General features: G+C 40.4%; 2 protein-coding genes across 3 annotated transcripts in view; one reads left to right on the forward strand and one right to left on the reverse strand.

Annotated features, from left to right (window-relative positions):
* LOC135217451 (organic cation transporter protein-like) overlaps window positions 1-21,784 on the reverse strand; it is a 57,810-nt gene that overhangs the window by 29,266 nt on the left and 6,760 nt on the right. For both annotated transcript variants that reach the window (XM_064253323.1, XM_064253322.1), the window contains exons 2-7: window positions 18,322-18,419; window positions 17,247-17,433; window positions 16,637-16,748; window positions 16,162-16,265; window positions 2,409-2,563; window positions 1,468-1,636 (exon numbers count right to left, since the gene is read on the reverse strand). In XM_064253323.1, the coding sequence (XP_064109393.1) occupies window positions 1,468-1,636; window positions 2,409-2,563; window positions 16,162-16,265; window positions 16,637-16,748; window positions 17,247-17,433; window positions 18,322-18,403 (809 nt within the window). In that variant the 5' untranslated portion in view covers window positions 18,404-18,419. The remainder of the gene's footprint in view (window positions 1-1,467; window positions 1,637-2,408; window positions 2,564-16,161; window positions 16,266-16,636; window positions 16,749-17,246; window positions 17,434-18,321; window positions 18,420-21,784) is intronic.
* The window catches only part of LOC135217640 (zinc finger BED domain-containing protein 5-like), a 972-nt gene continuing 934 nt past the window's right edge, over window positions 21,747-21,784 (forward strand). The window contains exon 1 of the mRNA XM_064253606.1: window positions 21,747-21,784. This exon is cut by the window's right edge and continues 332 nt beyond it. Within this exon, the coding sequence (XP_064109676.1) occupies window positions 21,747-21,784 (38 nt within the window).

Genomic DNA, 21,784 nt, shown 5'->3' on the forward strand with positions numbered 1-21,784 from the left:
ACACGTTGTCTACTAACCAGACCCTAAGCATGCTGAACAGCTCGAGTCCTGGTGTGACTGTAAGAATGATAAGTGAATGAGAGAGTGACTGCTTCTCTTTCCTATCTTTTTCTACCCCTCTACCTGTGGGTAGAGGGATAACGGTCCTCACCTTGCTGGATAAGGACGAATGCCCGGTGATCACTTACTCGACAGAGCCCCATCCTATCCTTTCACTAGGGATGGAGCGAATATCCACCACTTCCATCCTACAAGGGGGGGGAGGAAGCCAACAAGAAGACAAACCATAACATTTTTGCCTCTTGCAAATAGGAACTTGTTCTTGTTTGCTGGTACGATAGATACGCTTGCCTCTCTCTTATACTTCCGGTCTCAGAGTTCTGACCATTGATTCCTGCGGTGCACACTACCCCCGATCATCGACAGAGGCTTGGATCCCTCCCTCGCTCTTTAGACGCCCCAGGGAGACTTCCAGGTTGGGCGAGACACCAGTCTGTTTCACAAAAGACTCAGATTCCACCAACCAGAAGTAGTCTTCCTATTGTAAAAGGACCGAGGTTTGTTGTATGCCGTGTCGGAACAAATGACAATTTGTCCACAATTGCATTTTTCCTAACTATATCAAACCTGAGGTCCTTTACAAACGATAGCCCCCCTCATGCCACCCCTCACTCTGTGCAGTTTTTTGCTTGGGCCCAAAAGCAAAAGTGATTTGTATTTGTTACTCTACCAGTCGCGCGCGGGCGCGCCTGTCGGACAAGCAGTTAACTACCGAACCCCTTGTTCGGGGAAGCTTACGACCTATCCCTCTGCCGCTAGTACCTCCTATTGTAAAAGGACCTCAGGTTTGTATAGTTAGGTAAAATGCAATTTTGGACAAATTGTCATTTTGTTTATGTTATATCCGTTATACATCTGCGCATGCTATCACGTGGTACATACCCTTTGGCATGCTATGACGTCATCACAGGATGTTGGCCGTGAATGATTGGACCTGCGGCAGTCTACTATGAACAGCGTGTGAGTAACATTCAGCTGGATAGCTTTTTGCGTTTAACATGTAGTATTTTGCTTGACCTGTAATTTCAAAGGTATTCTCTAGCAATCATTAGCCCCCAAATGTGAAGAAACCATGTAGTATACCTATCATTCAGCATTGCTTTCCAATCTTGAAAGGTGGTAGGTAAGCAGTAAGTTCCTGGCCATTGTCCAGGCTGATTCAAAACAGTACAAAGAGAATATACATATCAAGAGTGCATTTATTTGTGGATACAACTCTATCATATCATAATGAAAAAGTAACATATGAATACATACTGATAAAGGGTAGAGACTGAGAGTGTCACCAAGCCTTCTGGTCAAAGTCATTAACTGATGTATTACTATATTATTTAAAACAAAACTCATCAAATAGAAATGACTGAGTTACCAAACCGGTAATTGCCTTGATTTGAGCAACACACTTACCACAATGTTGGCAGAAAAAAGAAGCACGGCAAAGAGACCGCTGTTTGGAGCCATCTCCAGTCTCTGATGAGGTAAGCCCAGCCACCCCAGCACATCGTTCCCACTGCCCAAGACAGGAATTGCAGCATTCCAATAGCTGATCTCATGCTGGGTTTTGTCACTTCCATACCTTATGGTGCAAATTGATACAGGACCTGGTTAGCTGGTTTTCCATCGCTATGATATATTTAGCTAAGAGTTTATGGCATTTTATGGGAGGTTGCAAGATTTCATACATGAAGTAAATCATATATGTAATGAAACATGCAAATCAGCAGCAGTCGTTCCTAATTAATTTTTATCTTGGGTCATCTGGAAGGTCACTGCTCATGGTTGTCATTGAAAATCTGAGATCAGCAACCTTACGCATCAGCAAGAAACCTGAGATTGATCCCACAAGGGAATGTCTTATGCTCTTTTTGACTTAAGCAGTCAATTAGGTACCTGATGGTTATTTGATTGTGGTGGGTTGCATTTAGAGTAGAGAAGGGCTTAGGACTAGTCTATATTTAGGCTTTTCATTTTAATATGTTTAATATGCTTCCTAAGTGTGTGTGTATGTGCATGAGTGTGTGTTTTTCTTTTGTTGTTTAAGGACATACTTATTAATTTTCATTGTTTCAATGAATGTGTCAAAACTGAGCTGCTTGAATATTCACTCAAATAGCAGAGGTTTGTCATGACTACTATCTATTATATTATCCATTACATCCGATTCCACTCCTTTTTTAGAGTGGCTGTAACATATATAAATAAATCACAAGTAAATGACATACTTTTTAACATTTAAACAAAATGTATGGTGACTGAATTAAGACTACAGTAAGAGAAACATTTATGAATGGTTTCTGAAGATTGATTAATACTTCTTAGAACAACAAATACGTACTGAATCAATTTACCTAAAATATATCCAGTTTGCAGAGACGTTGGATGCATAGTCCCCAACATGAATCTAGCTGCGATAATGGTTGAGATATTGGGCAGCCATGCAGAAATCACAGCAATGAGAGAATATAAGGTAGCTCCAATGGTTATCATCCTTTTTCTACCATACCTATGGAAAAGAGTAATTAATATATGTGTTTGTAATAAATTTTAATATATAGTATAGTATATAATATATATATATATATAACTATATATATATATATATATATAATATATATATCTTATATATACAGGCGGCCCCGGGTTACCGACGGGGGTTCCGTTCTTGAGACGCGTCGTAAGCCGAAAATCGTCGTAAGCCGGAACGACGCTTGGAAATATGTCTTAAACTAATAAAAGTTATTATAAAAACCTTACTTGTAATCCTTTGGTTACACTACATGTGTTTCCTGTAGTTTATGTACAACCTGGAGTATTTTCATAAAAGAATGCTGGTTCTTGAAGGTAAAAACTATTGTAATCCTCTGGTGACACTACATTCTTGAAGTTTTATGTACAACCTGGAGTGATTTTGCAAAATCTTGAGGGCTACAAGAACAGCTGATTACTATTTACGTATCATATAGACTAATTAAAGTAAATGTATCTTTAAATAGGCTTATATATTAGTATCAACAAAAACATTTCTGCCATGAGTCAGAGGCCGTTTAATGAAACGAACACTTCTCTGTCCTATCTGTTCAGAAAATAAACGTTACGTCAATCCCCACGAGACCATTGTTGCCAAAGCGTCTCTCTCTCTCTCTCTCTCTCTCTCTCTCTCTCTCTCTCATCTCTCTCTCTCTCTCTCTCTCTGATCAAAATTACATTGGAAACTTGACATACGATTGCCCTAATATACAAATGTTTTGAGAATATAACAGAAAATTTGCGAAAATACAAGCTTTGATATACAACGAAATATTTGAGATACGATTTGCGATGAGTGTTAGTTGTATAGGCGACCGATAAATGGCGTTTCAGTCTGTTTGTTTGTGGTGCTGCATGTTAACACGTCTGTTGTTTAGTTCGTTGTATTTGCGCCTATTTTTCGTGTTATTTTGTCTATTTTATTATTAACCATGGGTCTCAAAGCTCGGAAAGACAAAGCAGGTGATAAGAAAAAACCCAAGAAAATTATTTCGATGGAAGCAAAACATGAAATTATAGCAAAGCATGAACGTGGATTCGTATCGTCGATTTGGCAAACGAGTATGGTCGAAATTCCTTCTACAATATCCACGATCATCAAGCAGAAGGAAGCTATAAAAACCCCCGAGACCATTGTTGCCAAAGCGTCTCTCTCTCTCTCTCTCTCTCCCTGATCAAATTACGTACTGGATAATGTCTCTCTTTGGATACTTCGATTTTGCCAAATATTGAGGGCTACAAGAACAGTTGATTACTATTTACGTATCATATAGACTAATTAAAATAAACGTATCTTTAAATAGGCTTATATTATTAGTATCAACAAAACATTTATCGGCATGAGTCAGAGGCCGTTTAACGAAACGAACACTTCTCTGTCCTTAACTCGGAGCGTCGGAAGACGTCTCTCTCTCTCTCTCTCTCTCTCTCTCTCTCTCTCTCTCTCTCTCTCTGATCAAATTACTGGATAATGTCTCTCTTTGGATACTTGGAATTTGCGTTGTAATCTAACCAGAAACTTCGTTTTGTTATTATTACTGGAAACAAGCAATGATTTTTTCATTATTTGCGCTTTGGACTGTTTATATGTAAACTAGTATGTATTCATTCGCTCGGAAACTAGTTCCGCATATGAGGCGTCACTAAAAAACATAGAAAAATACAAACATAAAAAGTGTCGAAAATCATCATAATCTCAAAATTTTTGTTGTAATCTAACCAGAAACTTATTTTTATTAATATACTGTGCTAAACTATAAAGGATTTTTATCATAGTATGCGTTTTTTAAAAGCGTCGTTAACTTCGGAGCTCTGAAGCGTCAGCGTCGTAACCTCGGAACAAGCGTCGTAACCCAGGACGGATTTTTTCCATTGAATATTTAAGAAAAAAGCGTCGTAACCTCGGAACGTCGTAAGCCGGAACCGTCGTAACCCGGGGGACCGCCTGTATAGTATATATATATATATATATATATATATATATATATATATATATATTATATATATATATATAGAATTTAGAATTAACCAACACTGTCATTCATGTTTGCAATAGAAACCCAGGTCTTTCAGTAGAAAGGCACGGCTACTACCAACTGACCCATACAGGTCATCTATCAGTTGAAAGACACGGGGGTCAGTTAGTAGTGCCTTTGCCTTTATGTTGTAAAACCTTGGTTTGATCCTGGTGTGATTTTGAAATTTATTACATATAATATGTAAAACATTCCCTTTTACACCCTAGTACATATCCTTTGCACAAATCTTGCAGACGAGACCTTGTGCAAAGATGAATGTGATTGAGTCATGTGCTCATTATCTGTAAAGGAGGAAAAAGAATTCATGTTTTAATAAAATTATCTTGTTTCAGAAGTGCTATATTTAAAATGTAAGTGATGAAAGGGTATAAAAAGGGATTTTGACGAAGGAAAAATCTATTTCTGGGGGAAGACCTGTGTCGCCCGGTGAAATGTCCCTGTAGCACACATTTCTAGGTATAAATAGATGCTAAATATACCAGAGAATAAAGCTAAATGGAATGCTGAAGTTACTACCTTCAGCTCGCTCACCCCATAGGGTGTCGGTATAAACACAAGGGCGAGTGGAAGCCACTACCACAGATATTCTGCCAATTAGAAGACTCCTCTCAAAACCCCTCTCTAGATAGGTGCCGTTACAACGTCTACTTTATATCTACCTTCCGCTCACTAATACTACAACTTCTGCCCGAAGGCTTCATTCCTGAATTACGCACCCAAGCTTGGGCCAGCTAAAGGGTGGGGGAACAGGAAAAGAGAGGGATGGGTTCACCGGGCGACACAGGTCTTCCCCCAGAAATATATTTTTCCTTCGTCAAAACCCCTTTTCTGGGTTTGACCTGTGTCGGCCGGCGAAATAGTATCAGAGAATTGGCCATACAAGCTTGGTAAATAACAAAATTTTATAGATATATAAGGGAAAATAAACATTTTCTTAAGATTAAGTTTTAATAACCAATGTAAGAATAGCAAGTTACAAATGGTAAAAAATGGGATCAAATATGACCAAATCCATACTCTCCTGGGAAAAACAACAGGAGAGGAATACAAAACAAACAAATATGAACTATGTGCATGTCCAGAAGTGGGTTGATGAGCAAACCAGACCGGAACATAAGGGAGACAGGCAGGGATTATGAGCGAGGCAGGTAGGAGAGTGAGTATCAAAGGAAAATTGATAGCAGAATAAAGGAATAGGAACTAGAGTTATAAGACTAGGCCATATCAGGGGAGACAATGCTCCCTGCAGCCACTGCCGAATATTTAAGGGCCTCTAAATTCTTTAGATAGTGGCGTTTAAATACTGTCTGGGATTTCCAACCTGTATATTTTTTAAGATCCTCGAAGTTCATATTATGAAAATAATTAACTGAGGTAGCCACTGCCCAGATATCATGGACATGAGGGACTGAATCCGGATTGGCTTGTTTAATAAAATAAAGAATTTGTTGTCTAATTCCTTTCAAGGAAATGGTTCCGCCTTTTTCTCTAATAAAAAGAGGACCTGAAGACTTTTCAGAAGTTCTGTCCAGATAAGATTTTAATGTGACAATAGGACACAATGATGGGTCCTGTGTGAGAGGTATAATCTTCCATGGAGCCCACCTGTTTTGTGGGTCTTCATTCTTTGGTAAGAATTTCCGATCTGGGGAGAGCAGAACTTCACCTGACGGGAGGAAATCAATGTGATTTGGTTTTCTAGAAAGAGCCGACAGTTCTGATATTCTGGCGCCTAAGGCCAGACTCATTAAAAATAATGTTTTCCTGAGAAGGGTTATATATGAGCATGATTCATTATCAGTGTCTGAAGCCAACTTGAGTACATAGTTTAAAAACCAGGAGACCGTGTGGGGACAGTCCACCGGTCTCAGACGAGTACATGCTTGAGGGATAGACAAGAAGTACGAATCTGTCAAATCAATATTAAAGCCAAACTGAAATATCTTCCTTTAGTCGTAGTAATGGTACTAGCAGCTAGGCCTTTTTTGAACAGGGTTCTAAAGAATGAAATTGCCAGATTCGTAGTCATCTTCTGGACATCTGATTCTTTTAGAAAGATGGCCAACTTCTTAACTGCTGAATCATACTGTCTGAGTGTTGATTCTCTTTTGTCTGACTCCACGAACAGGATGTTTAGTGGATCAATACTAGCATCCTTCTGTGCCGCAAACTTCATGAAATCCATAAAGTTAGGGCACTCAGAATTCTTGAGGAAGCTGACACAGTCCGAGTTTGTACTATTTGAGTCAGTTCTGGGTTGGGAATCCGTCTGGGATGGAGATTCAACTCTAGTAGAAGAGGAAACCAATTGCTCTTCGGCCAGTTGGGTGCTACCAATGCTACCTGCCCTGTGAAAGATCTGAGTTTGTGGAGGACTTTCATCAGGAGGTTTACTGGCGGAAATAGGTAAATCTTCTGCCAGTTGTTCCAGTCTATGGACATTGCATCTGTGGCGTGAGCTAGAGGGTCCAGATTGGGAGCCACATAACACAGAAGTTTGTGATTGGACTCTGTGGCGAACAGGTCTACCTGAAGGCCCGGGATTTGTTGGCAAATCCAACGGAATGATTTTGTGTCCAAGGACCACTCTGACTCCAGCGGAGTTGTTCTGGATAGTGAGTCTGCAATGACATTTCGTACTCCTGCCAGGTGAGTAGCTGACAGGTGCCAATGATTTTTTGTTGCTGACAAAAAAATTGCAATCATTACATGATTTACTTTGCTCGACTTGGAGCCCCCTCTGTTTATGCAATGAACTATCACTGAGCTGTCCGAGACTAGTCTTACATGACTGTTCTTGACTGGAGCTAGACGTTTCAAGGTCAGAAAAATGGCCATTGCTTCTAGGATGTTGATGTGGAACTGGCGGAATGTATTCGACCACGTTCCTTAAACCTTCTTGTACTGGAGTAGCCCCTCCAACCGCTCAGAGAGGCATCTGTGTGGACTGTCAGAGACGGCGGGGGAAATTGTAGGGGGAAATTGTAGTGGCACTGATTTGGAGAGACTCCAGACTTCCATCCATGGACGGAGTCTTTTCTTTAATATCGGCGGAATCAGAGAGATTTTGTCTCTGAAGTTGTTGTTGGCTCTTTTCCGCCAGACTCGATTGATATCCTTCAGTCTGGCTTTCAATAGAACATCTGTTATTGAGGCAAACTGAAGAGAACCTAGAATTCTCTCTTGGGTACGACGAGAACCCCTTTTGTTCTTGAGGAACTGTCTCATAGCCTTCGCTATCTCTCTGCACTTTTTTGGTAGGAGAGATAGTTTGTGTGCAGTCAGGTCCCATTGAATTCCCAACCATTGAAAGCGGGACGCCGGAATGAGATGGGACTTTTCCTTTGTTTTATCTGGAAACCCAAGATAGTTTCTCAGGGGAAATTTTTTCTATTAAACCCGTTTTTTTTTTGGGGCTTTTGTTCTGCCCCTTTTGGGCGGGGGGACCCCATTTTTTTCCCCTTTCATCGTTGGGTTGCCCAAATAAGCCAGTCGTCTAGGTAAGCTACTAACATTACACCCTGAGCTCTTAGTTCTTGGACTACTGTCTCTCCTAGCTTGGTGAATATTCTTGGCGCTATGTTGAACCCGAATGGCATGACTGAATGAGTAAGCTTGTTTTCCTAGTTTGAAGCCTAGGTATGGAGAGAAGTTTCTTGCCATCGGTACATGATAGTAAGCGTCTGTAAGATCGATAGAGGTGGTGACGACCCCACGGGGAAGTAAGGTCCGCACCTGCTTGACGGTCAGCATGCAGAACTTGTCGCATTGAATGTATGAGTTGAGACGGGACAGGTCCAGAATCACTCTTCGTTTGTCCGAGTCTTTCTTCGGTACACTGAACAGACGTCCTTGAAATTTCAGGCGACTGACTTTCTTTACTGCCTTCTTTTGAAGAAGATCTTTGGCATAGTCTAGTAGGTCTGTCGTTGGAATCTATTGAAAACTGACTGGTGGAGGAGGCCCATTTCATATCCATTTCCCCACCCCAGACCCTTTCGATTTACAATACTGTGGGCACCCATGAACTGAAGGTCCAATGGTCCTGGGAGAGATATAGTCTCCCGCCCACCTGCGGAGCCCCACTGATTGGTTGAGGTCTTACTTCCTCTGCCTCCTCTGAAGCCTCTGCCTCTACAGCCAGCTCTCTGTCGGAAGGCACCTCTGGCTCTGCTACTCCTTGCGTGCCTATTGAAGCCTCGAAACGCTCCTTGTGATTCAAAGGAGGCGTTGAAAGCTGGGGAAGTTACCAGGGTGGTCGAACTCGAAGGCTGTTGAGTCTGTTAACTCTGCAGCAGGACAAACTGTTGTTATGGCTATGCCTTAGATGTTGAAGGTTTGCCGATCTGGGAGACAGGAACAGCTTGTACTACTGTCTGAGGTTGAGAGGACTGGAAAGGTTGGTACTTCCTCGGCCTCTTCCTACCTTTGGATTGTGGTCCGGGGGTCTCAAACTTCCTTTTGAAGGGAAGTCCCCAACGGACACGAAGGTTCTGGTTAGCTCTAGCTGCCTCGCTGAGGACGCTGTTAACCATGTCCTCAGGAAAGAGGTTGGCACCCCAGATCGATGCCTTTATGAGTCTGTTCGGTTCGTGTCTGATGGAAGCATTAGCAAAAACATGCTTCCTGCAGGCTCGTCTAGCCACTATAAAGTCATACAGGTCTGATTGAAAAGCCTGTAATAGTGACTTTGTGAGGACCCGAAATAGAGGCTCCTCTGCAAAGGTTGTAGCAGTCAACTCCACCATGGTGACTGAGTTAATTGACCTACTCAGCCTGCATCTTGCTTCGAATTCCGCCTTGACCATAGGGTCCGGAATTCTAGGCAAACGTTCACTGAATTGTGTGGAGGCACACTCCGGGTCAAGTTTGCCCACCGTGAACGTTGCCGGAGCATCAGCCCAACACTCTAGCTAAAGGGGGAAGAGCAATGAGGTAGCCTACGTCTCTTTTAGCTGAGGCAAAGGTTTTTCCTCCATTGTGGCTTGCAGTGTCAATTCTGCAACCTTCGACGTACAAGGAGTCGGAACTTCGTGTGGCGCCACAAACATAGTATAGCAACCTTTATGGGGTGTCAACTTGGTGTTGACACACTCCCATTCCGTGAGGGTGCGGACCCATGCAGACTGAGCCTGGTCCCTAGGGTAGATAACCGTCTCTTTCGGGACTTTGTCTACCCTGACTAGCGCATCCTCAGCTAGTCTAGCGTAGCCCGGGAAGGGAAATTGTAGGCCTGCCGGGAAGAACTCAAAGTCTTCCACCGGTCGGGTTCCGCAACCTTCAATGGTAAGCTTGCCCTCTGAGAACGGGGCGTGCAGAGCCAACTGCCACGGGTTGCTATTTTCGAATGGTGGAAGCTTGGATGCATCCAGCACCATCAAGGACTGCGGTGTGGTTCCGGGCTGGAGGAATCCGGTCACCAATTCCTCCTGGCCCTGTAACCTCTGGGTCAGAGAAATGATGGACTGAACCAAAGTCTCTAGGCCTGAGGCGAGTTGAGTGGACATCGATTCAAGCCTCGAGTCCACTACCTCGCTCATCTTCCGCCTGAGAAGATTCGCGAAAGCCTCCTGGTCGAAGCCACACTCCGCCGGTCTGGCTTTGGAAGACTTAGCTCTCGACCCCTTGGATGGGGGTGTAGCTCTAGCCGAGGAAGTCGAAGGCTTGGAAGCCGATGACGACCTTGCGGAGCCTGCCGGGGAAGGCTTGGATGGTTTAACCACCTTCGGCAGGGATCTAGTCTTCCAGGCCTTGACCTTGGGGATTACTGAGGCCCATCTATCCCAAGTGGGGGCGGACTTCGTAGGGAAGCCCTGGAAGGAAGGAGGAGAAGGAGTAGGACTAAAAGGAAACTACCTGCCTCACTTACCTCCCTACCTACCTCCTGTTCCTCCATGGCCATAGGCTCTCGGTGAAGACTGATGGCTGCCACTTCCTCCGTGACAATGCCACACAAGCCCTCTTGGTCCTCCGGGGGGCGTTGAGTCTCCTGGTGGATGCCCTCGATAATGGGAGCCGCCACTGCTGCCGAAAATGGAGCATTGGGATAAAGGAGAGAACAGCATTATCGTCAGATAATGCTGCCGGAGTTAATTCCGGCGGGATGAGTACACTTCAACTAGATACTTAACCAGTTAAAGGCAAAATCGGGTATAATTTTCAACTTACTTGTTATTAATAAAGCACTGGATGTCTCCGCCTGCTCCGGAATCCATACTTGGGATCGGCAAAGGTATGACAAGCGGAGAGGGCCTGATACGAGCAGAACAGAGGAATAAAGTAAAACCTGAGCCCGAGTCTGATCACATCGAAGTAGAGCAATGCAACGTAACCAATTGTAGGCGCATTCTCTGAGCCCCGTGTAAGGACAACGCTTTTTCCCTATTTTCATTGTAACCAATCATCAAGTCGCGTTGTTCTTACTTCCATCCGATAGAGCGTTCCGCGGCCTTTCCGCCGATGTATAACACATGCAATTCCATTATTTGTACGCTTTATTATATCTAAATGAATGTCTGTAAGAAAACACAAATTTACCGTCTCAGAGTCATTTCTGTTTGCGGTGCGAGACTGCACTACATATCCGTCCGCACCTGTCTATGTCAACTCAGTTTGTCTGTAAATAAATTATCAGTACCCAGCTACCTGTCTTAATCTCTGGTGCTCACACCCGTTCTGCCCCCACCGGAGTGGGGAGCAGCGATAGTATAGAAGATGGAAAACAGAGCGGCGCGAACAATGGTACGATAAACTCCGGTGTATACTTTCTGGTGTGTGTGATGGTAGACCACACTACATTGGAACAAATACGGTCCGGAGACATACCAACAGATGCTAAATAAAACATTCTCTAACATAATCTCTCAAAGACTTCACCTACTCCATCCGGAATCTATAACCTCGTTATCATAACGGTAAAAGCCGGCGGGGACAGGCTGATACGAGCAGAACAGGGAAAATAGGTAAAACCTAGGCCTGAGTCTGATCGCACCGGGGAAGAGAAGCAATTCTAAGGTAATTAGAAACGCAGCTCTAAGCCCAGTTCCGCCCCCACATGAGTGGGGAGGCAGTGACAATATAGAGGAGAATAGACAACAGAGCGGCGGAGCAGTGGCACGTACAATCCGGTGTACAGCCTACTGGCTGGTGTGATGGTAGACCCCACCTGGCCAGAGGACCCACAGGCCCGGAGACATGCCAAAAGAGATTACAAAATTTACTAATCACCCAATCTCCTCCGACTAATCCCCTAGATAAGCTATACGCTCTAGCTGTCGTTCATCGGTAGGATTACTTGAGCAGCGAGCTAGCTAGGCAGCGCCAGAACGAGACTGGGGCAGTGTGGGGGTGGGGGGGGGGGTAAGTGTCTGGAGGAGAGTGGACGAGTCGTGATCACCTGGCCACAGCAACCGATCAGTGACCAACCACCTCTCGAGAGTCGTAACTAGCCTACCACTAAAGGGGGCAGAAGACGGTAGGCCAACTGACACCCTAAAGGGGGCAAAGGGCCAGGCTACACACAACAAGACAATCATAAAATAATTGATGAGGAATTACTGGAAGAACTGCGAAAGGAGGGAGGGGAACGCACCCAGCTGAGAACCCAGTCTAACCCTCCGAGATCGGTACAGATCCAGTCAGGTAGGCAAGCATGGCCTCCAAAGGACGTCATGAAGCAGACGGATAGAACCTAACTAAACCCTCCAAAATCGAATGTTCTGATCTGGTCAGGTATGATAGGTCTAGGCCCTACAAACATGACACGAGAGACTCTGTCCTGGACCACTCTCCCAGCAAACATAACTGCCTGGTCAGGAGGTGGTAAGGGTGGGGCCGAAAGGGTGGAGGGGCATAAGACTGCCTGGCCTACCTTCCAAAACCTAGCCTAGGTCTGGTTGGGTAGGCCAGGGAAGGGCATCGCGAAGAACTTCCAACCTCAACAAAAGAAAAACAAATATTTGAATAGTTTATCACAAAGGTGCATATAATTGAGTGCATTACTGACTAACATCGAAAAACACACTAAAAGAATGCATGCATGAGTACCGCGCGAGAGAGAGAGGAATCGCCCTCTCTGCAAAAACTGGCGTACTGCTAGGCTAGCCTAGAAACCAAAAACACACTACTCGCGCATAACATATGAAGAATAAAATCGTACGTACGAAGGGAAACCAACACGCTCCTGAGGAGCTGAGGACAACAAGGGAGCCACAAAAGGCTAAAAATGAAAGATAAACGTAAAAGAAGAGGCCTCAGAGTACGTCAGGAGCGAGTTAGGCTCTACAATGTAAGGATAAAACTCGTAAAACTAATGCTTCAGAAAACGACAGGAGCGAGAAAAAATGAAAAGGCATACGAAAATAGTAGTCTAAATAGTGAAATGCTAAACGGTGATGTAAAATTTATCCTAAGATAACAACTGGGAAAAAACGCACGCCGCAAATGATGTACCCAAAATGGCGGATACAAAAGGAGCGTCACCCCGGTTCGTGAGAACAAAGGGACCTAATAAAGGCTCAAAAAGGGATTTATCGTGCCCTCACGAGATTCAAAAACGAAAAATGGAATACTCAACTTAGATGAAGAAGCTTGGGGCTCTGGGGCGCAGGGCCGTTTCTAGGCACAGGCAACTCAGGCGGTCGCCTGGGGCGCCATTTGCTTGGGGGGCGCCAAATTGCCATCCAAAATTAATATATAAATAAATGAGAGAAGTATTATTTTTATGTGAATAATTCAAATAAATAAATACAAGTATAAATGCGAAAATAAATGAATAATGCCCAGACATCTGCCAAAGAGATATGTGAGGAGATGAATGTGGAAGCTGCTCTAAAGCAGAAAAGACTCAGAACTACTAAAAGGCAGTTTTCCTATGAGGCCCCTGATGAACCTATTACCGATGCCTTGAAAAAAGTGGAGTTTTCATTTTTCAATGTAGTTGTGGATATGGCCATTGAATCTCTGAGAGAGAGAACTGGAATGATGAGTGATGTTGCAAAGAAATTCAGTGTTCTCATAAACTTCTCTGACCTGACATCTAGTGAGCTAGAAAAGCAGGCAAAAGATTTGTGTAATACACTCACATCTGGGGATCATTCTGATTTAAATTATGATGAACTGATTGTAGAGATGCAGTCATTTCCAAAACAAAATATGACAACATTTGACCTTCTTGTTTTTCTGGAGGAGAAAGGCCTGAAAGAGATCTATCCAAACATGTGGGTGGCATTAAGAATTGCTGTCACTACACCTGTGACTGTGGCATCTGCAGAGAGAAGCTTCTCTAAACTTAAAACATATTTAAGGTCTACTATGTCACAGGAGCGCCTAAATGGGCTGGCAATAATTAGTATTAATAGAGAAATATCCAAACAGATTTCGTATGATGACACTATAGATGATTTTGCTGCAAGAAAGTCAAGAAGAGTCAGGTTTTAAATATGAAAAATCAGTGAAGAAAACTTGTATATAATAGTTTTAACATAGCCCTCAACATATATGCATTGAGTTCTATGGTTTTAGATTGGCAAGATTACCTTTTTCAATTTATCTTAGGTAGGATTTGCAATAAAAATGTATAATGGTGTTATTCAATTAAAATTTACAAAAATAGTTTGTATACTTTTGAGTCTATACTTTTCCTTGTTGTGTATACATATACGTGAAGATGATTTATTAATAAAGTATGTTGTTTTGTTGTGGAACTTGAGATGCTAGTTGTGTTCGAAATTGTTTATGTTATTATTTCCAGCCTGGAGGGAAGGGGGGCGCCATAACGAGTTCTTTCCTGATCGCATAATGAACTAGAAACGGCCCTGCTGGGGCAGACATGCTTCACCAAAAAACACTTGTAGAGGACAGCGAAAAAAGTGCGTGCGGACACTAAGGCTAAGGCTAAGGCCCCACCGAATCCGGCGCGTCGCGTGCGTCCAACACGGCTACGCGTTTTGTGCGTTTCGATCAACTGTCATAGTTCAAACACGAGTGGCCCCACACGGCGCATGAGCGTGCGTGGCGTCAGGTGCATTACCAGACTAGACGCACAAGGAACAAAACATTTTGTTTTTAGCCGCGCGTGGACGTGCGTCTCCGAGCTGGGGTCCGCATGAAGGAAGAAATTGTGGTAGACCTACAACACCTGCATTTGAACCAACCTGCCCAACTTTGAGTTATAATCAAATGTGATGATTTGTGGTTATGATAAAGGATTAAAGTATTTTTTTATTATATTCTAATGGACACATTTATGTAAATATCTTTGTTTCAGAAGTTCCTGTATCAAAGTGTTCAGTTCACACACAATTCTACGTATCTTAATTTTTGTATAAAATAAAATAAAGTGCAACTCTAATTTCGAAATCAGTAATTCTTCCCTCTGAGTTACTACAAGTTTCTTACGTTGATACGGATCTTCTGTAATTGGTATCAAATTTTGATATTCGAGATATAATGCCCTCGTGAATTAAGTCAAAAGGTTTTCCGCGGCATCCGACAATATTTAAAAAAAACTTGTCTGGACGCTATCGTAACTTATGAAAGAGTTTTGCATATTCACTCTTTCCTCATCTAAAGTTATGTCATAAGTCCAGATTTTCCTACTGTTCAACGCCTCTAATTTGGTTGACAGCACCGAGTCAGAGGAAAACCTCGCGCTCTCCCTTCATAACGGCAAGTACTGCTGAAGTTTGAATTGTCCGTCTTATAACTGTCACTCGTGTGTCTGGTTGGGGCCGTTGGGCCACACGCGCAGAAGACGGAGACGCTTGTAGACGGATAGCCGTATTGGACGCACGCGACGCGTCGCGACGGATTCGGTGGGGCCTTAGCCGCGTGCTAATACAGGAATGACGCCTTCGGGCAGAAGTTGTGGTTGTAGCAAGCGGAAGGTAGACGTAAAGTAGACGTTGTAACGGCACCTATCTAGAGAGGGGTTTTGAGAGGAGTCTTCTAATTGGCAGAATATCTGTGGTAGTGGCTTCCACTCGCCCTTGTGTTTATACCGACACCCTTTGGGGTGAGCGAGCTGAAAGTAGTAACTTCAGCATTCCATTTAGCTTTTTTCTGTGGTATATTTAGCATCTATTTATACCTAGAAATGTGTGCTACAGAGACATTTCACCGGCCGACACAGGTCGAACCCAGAAAACACTTTAATACAATGGAGTAGTATACAATAAAAGTGTATGCTCAGAAATTTTGGCCTGCAACCATTTTTTAAACTATTGCATCATCAAAATACACGATCAAGTCATAACATTTATCCTCGGAATTCTTGAGAGGCATTAAAGCTTCATTTTATGTTTTATTTTTATTTCTATTTAGGCACAATTGTATGATAAAATAGTAATTATTGGCTGTCTGGGACTTAGGTTTTTCATTCGTACCTCCTATTCTCCTGGACCATCAAGGCTTTTAGCACAAGGTGAAATGGGTATCACATCTAGACAAAAGATCTAGATATAATTAATTTCATGCCCAGAAGTTTAGTAATTCCATACCTAAGGTAACTTATCTGACTAATTCTCAGTTTTCTTACTTGTCGGCCATGTAGCCATTGACCCCTGCGCCTACCAAAATCCCAAACATGTAGACGCTCTGATACGTTGCACGGAGGAATTTCCAATCGCACACGAGGTCAAACTGTCAATCCAAAAAAAAAAGAAATATATATATATATATATATATATATATATATATATATATATATATATATATATATATATATATTATTGTTATTATTATTATTATTTGGAAGATACGCCCTATTCACATGGAACAAGCTTACAGGGACCATTGACTTGAAATTCAAACTTCCAAAGAATATGGCATTCATTTGGATATTAAATGATAGTACTACTTGCATCTGGTACTACAGAAGTTTAAAAGGATTCATATGATCTTTGACTCGAAAATTAAGCATTCACATAATGTCCATATAATCTAGTTGTATCGTTTCTCATGATATTTACGTTTGTTCATCTGATTTCATCTCCCGTTCTGCTTTCTCTCACCTCAGATGTCACCGTTGATTCAAATGTGCTTTTGTCGAAGTCCCACGAAGTGCACTGCTCCTCGGTAAGGTTTCCAGTCGTGACATTCTGAACGAGGTAAGTACACGGAGACCTTGAAAGAACATGGCAATTACTGTAGACCTAAGTTTTGAAATGAACTGTCATGCTATCATTCAATTATGCACACAGGATTAGAGCTGAATTAGTAAACTGGTATTCGAATTGTCCCATCATTGTTGGCTGAATTTTAAAATGAGGAGTAATGACTGTTACTCAATTCAGTTTCATGTGAACGACAGAATCAATAAACTTTCAAATTGGACCACCCATTGCTGCCTGAAGATGAAAGTGAATTGTGAAGCGTATAGATTGTTGCTAAATTCAGTTTCTTGTAAATCTTGCTGTGTGCGTAATTTTTAGAAAATTAATTATCTCCTGTATGTTATCCTTAATTGTAGTTTTTCTTCTGTGTGTGTGTGTCTATCCTACTTGGATCTATATATGCATCCTAGGAAGATTAGCGTTTATATAGAGTTAGACCTATACTGAAGCCATCATGATAAACATACGAAGATATCAATTTAGACAATTACTGACTTCTGATACTTACCCCTCACTCTCATTCCCGTCCTTGGCAGTATACGATCCGTTATTAAGAGCAGCATCCTCTGTTCTCTCAAAATCACTTTGAAAGGACACTTTTGGTACGATCGCCGAGTCAGGTGCACGACAAGTGTAATCAACGTCAGGTGCCAAGAATGCTCCTCCTAACGTGTGGTAGCTAACGCATGCATACCCTTTTTTTGGTGGGGGGAAATTTAAACAATATTAGATAATCAGCGAGACATCCTAGGTAAGGGGATGCTTACACTGAAGAACAGAACTTCTGAGGTGTGTGGAACTTTAGACTAATTGGACTTCTTAGATATTTGCAGGTCTAGACCGAAGATTTAATAGGACTTTTTGGATATGTGGAAATATAGACTAAAGCATCAATAAGACTTCTTAGATATATATAAGTCTACATCAAAGATTTAATAGGACTTCTTGGATATGGGGAAGTATAGACTAGAGAAGCATTAGGACTTTTTAGATATATGGAAGTCTAGACCGAAGATTTAATAGGACTTCCTAGATATGTGGAAGTTATGGACTAGAGAATCAATGGGACTTCTTAGATATATGGAAGTCTAGACCAAAGAGTTAATAGGACTGCTTGGATATGCCGCAGTTAATACTAAAGAATCAATAGGACTTCTTAGATATAGGACTTCTTGGATATGTGGAAATTTAGATTAATAATCCGTAGAACTTACGAGATGTGTGAAAGTTTCGTCTGAAGAATCAGATGGACTCCCTATAGGATGTTGAAGCTTTGATTAAGATATAAATAGGACTTCTTAGGAATGAGGAACGCTAGACTAAAGAGGCATGATATAGTTCGTATATACGATAGAATTTAGTCTACATAACTAGTAAAATCAGTTAAATATCCTAGACTAAATCAGTCAAGTTCATAGGCTAGAAATTCGCTAATATAATATATATATATATATATATATATATATATATATAGATATATAGATATATATATATATATTATAGTATAATGATTTTCGTTTATGGAGAGGTCTACAAAATAGTAAGCAAAGTATACATGGAAAAAACAATTGATAAATACTCACAGTATGATAACGTGATATAGTAGAATAAATTCCATTTCCCAGTGCCCAACTGCGTAAGGATTGAATCGAAGTTATCGTCCATCGTATGTTAGATTTGCCTGACGTAAAAAAGAAAAAGAAATGTAGTTATTTTTTAGATATAACTGTACTTAATTGTTCATTGATTTGATATTTAAAAAATACTAGCGTTGCGGCCACCGAAGTCATGTTCTTCAGATAATCCATCGGTAATGAGGAAAAAAGAAAAAAATTATAAATTTACGACTAATGCTTTGTCAACATGGAATATTCAGCTGTTGATCTTGACATGCGACTGAATTTCGTTCAGCCCAATATAGATATTTTATTTGATAGCTGTGTTGTAACAGAACTACAAAGATTTTGGTGTCTTAACTGTTTTTGTATCATTAATGTTATTTGTTAAAACTACAGAATCATATACTGAATTGCGACTAGTCACTAGGCGTATGTTACGTAACCGTTATAGTTGAACTCTCTCCGCTGCAGTCAAACTAGCTATGTACGAACCGGGTTAATGCTGTTAATTCCTTGATTTTTTTTATCCAACACTGCCCACCTACCCCCTTCGTCAAGTCGTCAAATCATTGTTTGATTTTAGGATGTATCCGCTGACTTGCGTCTTCGAGGTGCGTCAAGTTAACGTGAATGACTAAGTAGCCGGTATCGTACTTAGCCAGTCGAACCGGTGACCTCTTGCGTTGGAACAAATTTTCGAAGATTCATGTTTTCTACCAATGCTAGTTTTAAGTAAACAAACAGTCTAATAAAAAAAATTCGCAACACCGGAAATTCATTAACCTGGAGATGTAGGGCTATATAGTTTAGCCATCATTACTACTCTTAAACCATTTGCTATATGTATGCTATGCAACACCATCGTAATAAAGTATAAGGGCTGCAACTATTGATTTATGAATAAATTATAGACATAGTTTATTCTGAAGTAAGAATAAAAAATATACAATGAGAGTAAATCGTAAAACTCATAAACTTATGCAAATTGCATTTCCGGGAAAAATATAATTAACAAGGGTCGTCTCCCATGTATAGTATACGTCATCCCTATACGTATACACCCATGGATATCTATGTATACATCCTGTTGCAACATTCACTGATATATTGCGAGCGCAGAAAACATGATATTAACATTATATTATCTTCAGGAATTCATCCGCTCAGTTGACTTTTATCAGAGAGGGTACTGTTGGTGGCATTTACCGCTAATATATAGTACATACTAGGTTTGCTTATGGAAATCGTTTAACTTCGTCAACCCTTCTTTGAAATGAAGGTTATTTATACCTTTATCATTTTTAGCCTGTGGATATCTACGGACATATCTTGAGTTTAGTTGTTGTGGAGCCAGTCCATAGAAAACATTAAAATAATAATAAAAAAAAAATGATCAAGCACTAAAATATTGTGGATCATCATGACTCAGAGTTTGAAAATATTTTTTTTTCCGTGTTTTGTTGTTGTCCTGTGTGACTTTTATCTTGATCAGATTATTCTCTCACGATCTCTGTTATGCCTTCATACGTCCATGTGTGCGCTGAAATCAGCGATCACCCAAGATCATTAGATTGGTCTTAGGATCCACAATAACGGAAATGGTATCCTAAGATCTAAAATCAAAATCTGCAGTAGCTACTTCAGATCTAACAGAATATAGTTCAACAAGCCTACTTTAAAAAAAAATGATTATAGTGGTACCATGTATTATACTTACATTCACAAAGCAAAGTAAATAATATATTCTTTCATGCATTATCCTTTCCTTTATATGCCAACACTCGTAAAAAAATAAATAAATAAACAAATTATGGCGATCACAAGTCGCAAAAGAAATATGGCTACTTTGTATTTCATAGGAGTTATAAGATCATATAACTTATAATTGAATGGGGGGAGTACATACATTGTTTTAAAAAAAATAATTTAAAAAGAAAATCATTTAATCATATTCACATAACAAAATGAACAAGGCAAATTTCCCCAGTTGTTTATTGTAAGGTTTATAATACTAGTGTCAAATGAATTTTTCAAGGTGATTTTCGCCGCAACAATGAAATCATTTAAGATTTAGGCTTATAAATTACATTTTTCCCGGACAGAATGCATGATATGTTTCATTTAGAGACCTAATAATAATAATAATAATAATAATAATAATAAATAATAATAATAATAATAATAATAATAATAATAATAATCTTATATTAGATACGTTAAACCATTTTTAATCGTAGTCATAATCGGTTTGGTTTAAATAGTATTTAATGTGAGCTATAGACATATTGAGGCAGAAATATTCAGAGTGCTATATATATATATATATATATATATATATATATATGTATATATATATATATATATACACACATATATATATATTATTATATATATATGTATATATATATATATATATATATATATATATATATATATATATATATATATATATATATAGTATATGTATAAGCCAATTTCACAGAAAATTGATAAAGCAGAAATTCCAAGCTCTTTCGTCTTTACTGAGACATTGTCAAGGATTTCTGCCTATCATTTTCCCGTGGTATTCGCTTATTTAATGGAGTCATGCATCTACTGTGATATTTTTAAGCACACACACACACACACACACACACACACGCACACACACACACACACACATATATATATATATATATAATATATATATATATATCTATGTGAACTGCATGAAAATATATGCATAATATGCAAGACACACAAGCTTCTAAAGCCAGTCATAAGGATTGCTTCTATACCTTTTATAGTGTTGGCTAATGAAAGCTTAAAGCCAGCAAAAATGAAAAGACACCTGCAGTGCAAGCACCAGTCATTCACAAATAAACCAATAGATTTTTTACGACGCAAGAAAATGGAGTTACAAGGTCAAAAATAAGTGATAACAAAAAATGGTGCATTGCCTGCCTGTCAAAGCTCAAAGGGCATCACATGAGATTGCATATCTTATTGCTCAGAGAAAAAAAAGCCACACACAACAGGGGAAGAGCTTATCAAACCTCCTGCACTGGCAATGTGTAGAGCTCTTCATGGAGAAAAGATGGCTCGCGAACTTGAATCCATACCCTTGTCAAAAAATACGGTTGGTAGGCGAATTCATGAGATTGCAAGTGACATACTGATTCAGTTGATGGAGAGAGTTAAGAATGTAAATTGTTTTACAATTAGGTGAATCAACCGACATTTCTAGTTCCTCTCAATTATACTTGCATTTATAAGATATAGCTTCAATGGAAAATTGAATGAAGATATGTTGTTTTGTCTTGCGCTAGAAGGAAAGTGTACTGGAGATGATATTTAAATGGCATTAGATAAAAAACTTCATAAGCTTGGACTTTCTTGGGATCGGGGCAATGTTAGATAAAGAGAAAGAACTAAGAGCAAAGGTACA

The sequence above is a fragment of the Macrobrachium nipponense genome, chromosome 7, assembly GCF_015104395.2.
Source record: "Macrobrachium nipponense isolate FS-2020 chromosome 7, ASM1510439v2, whole genome shotgun sequence".
NCBI classification, from domain to species: Eukaryota; Metazoa; Arthropoda; class Malacostraca; order Decapoda; family Palaemonidae; genus Macrobrachium; species Macrobrachium nipponense.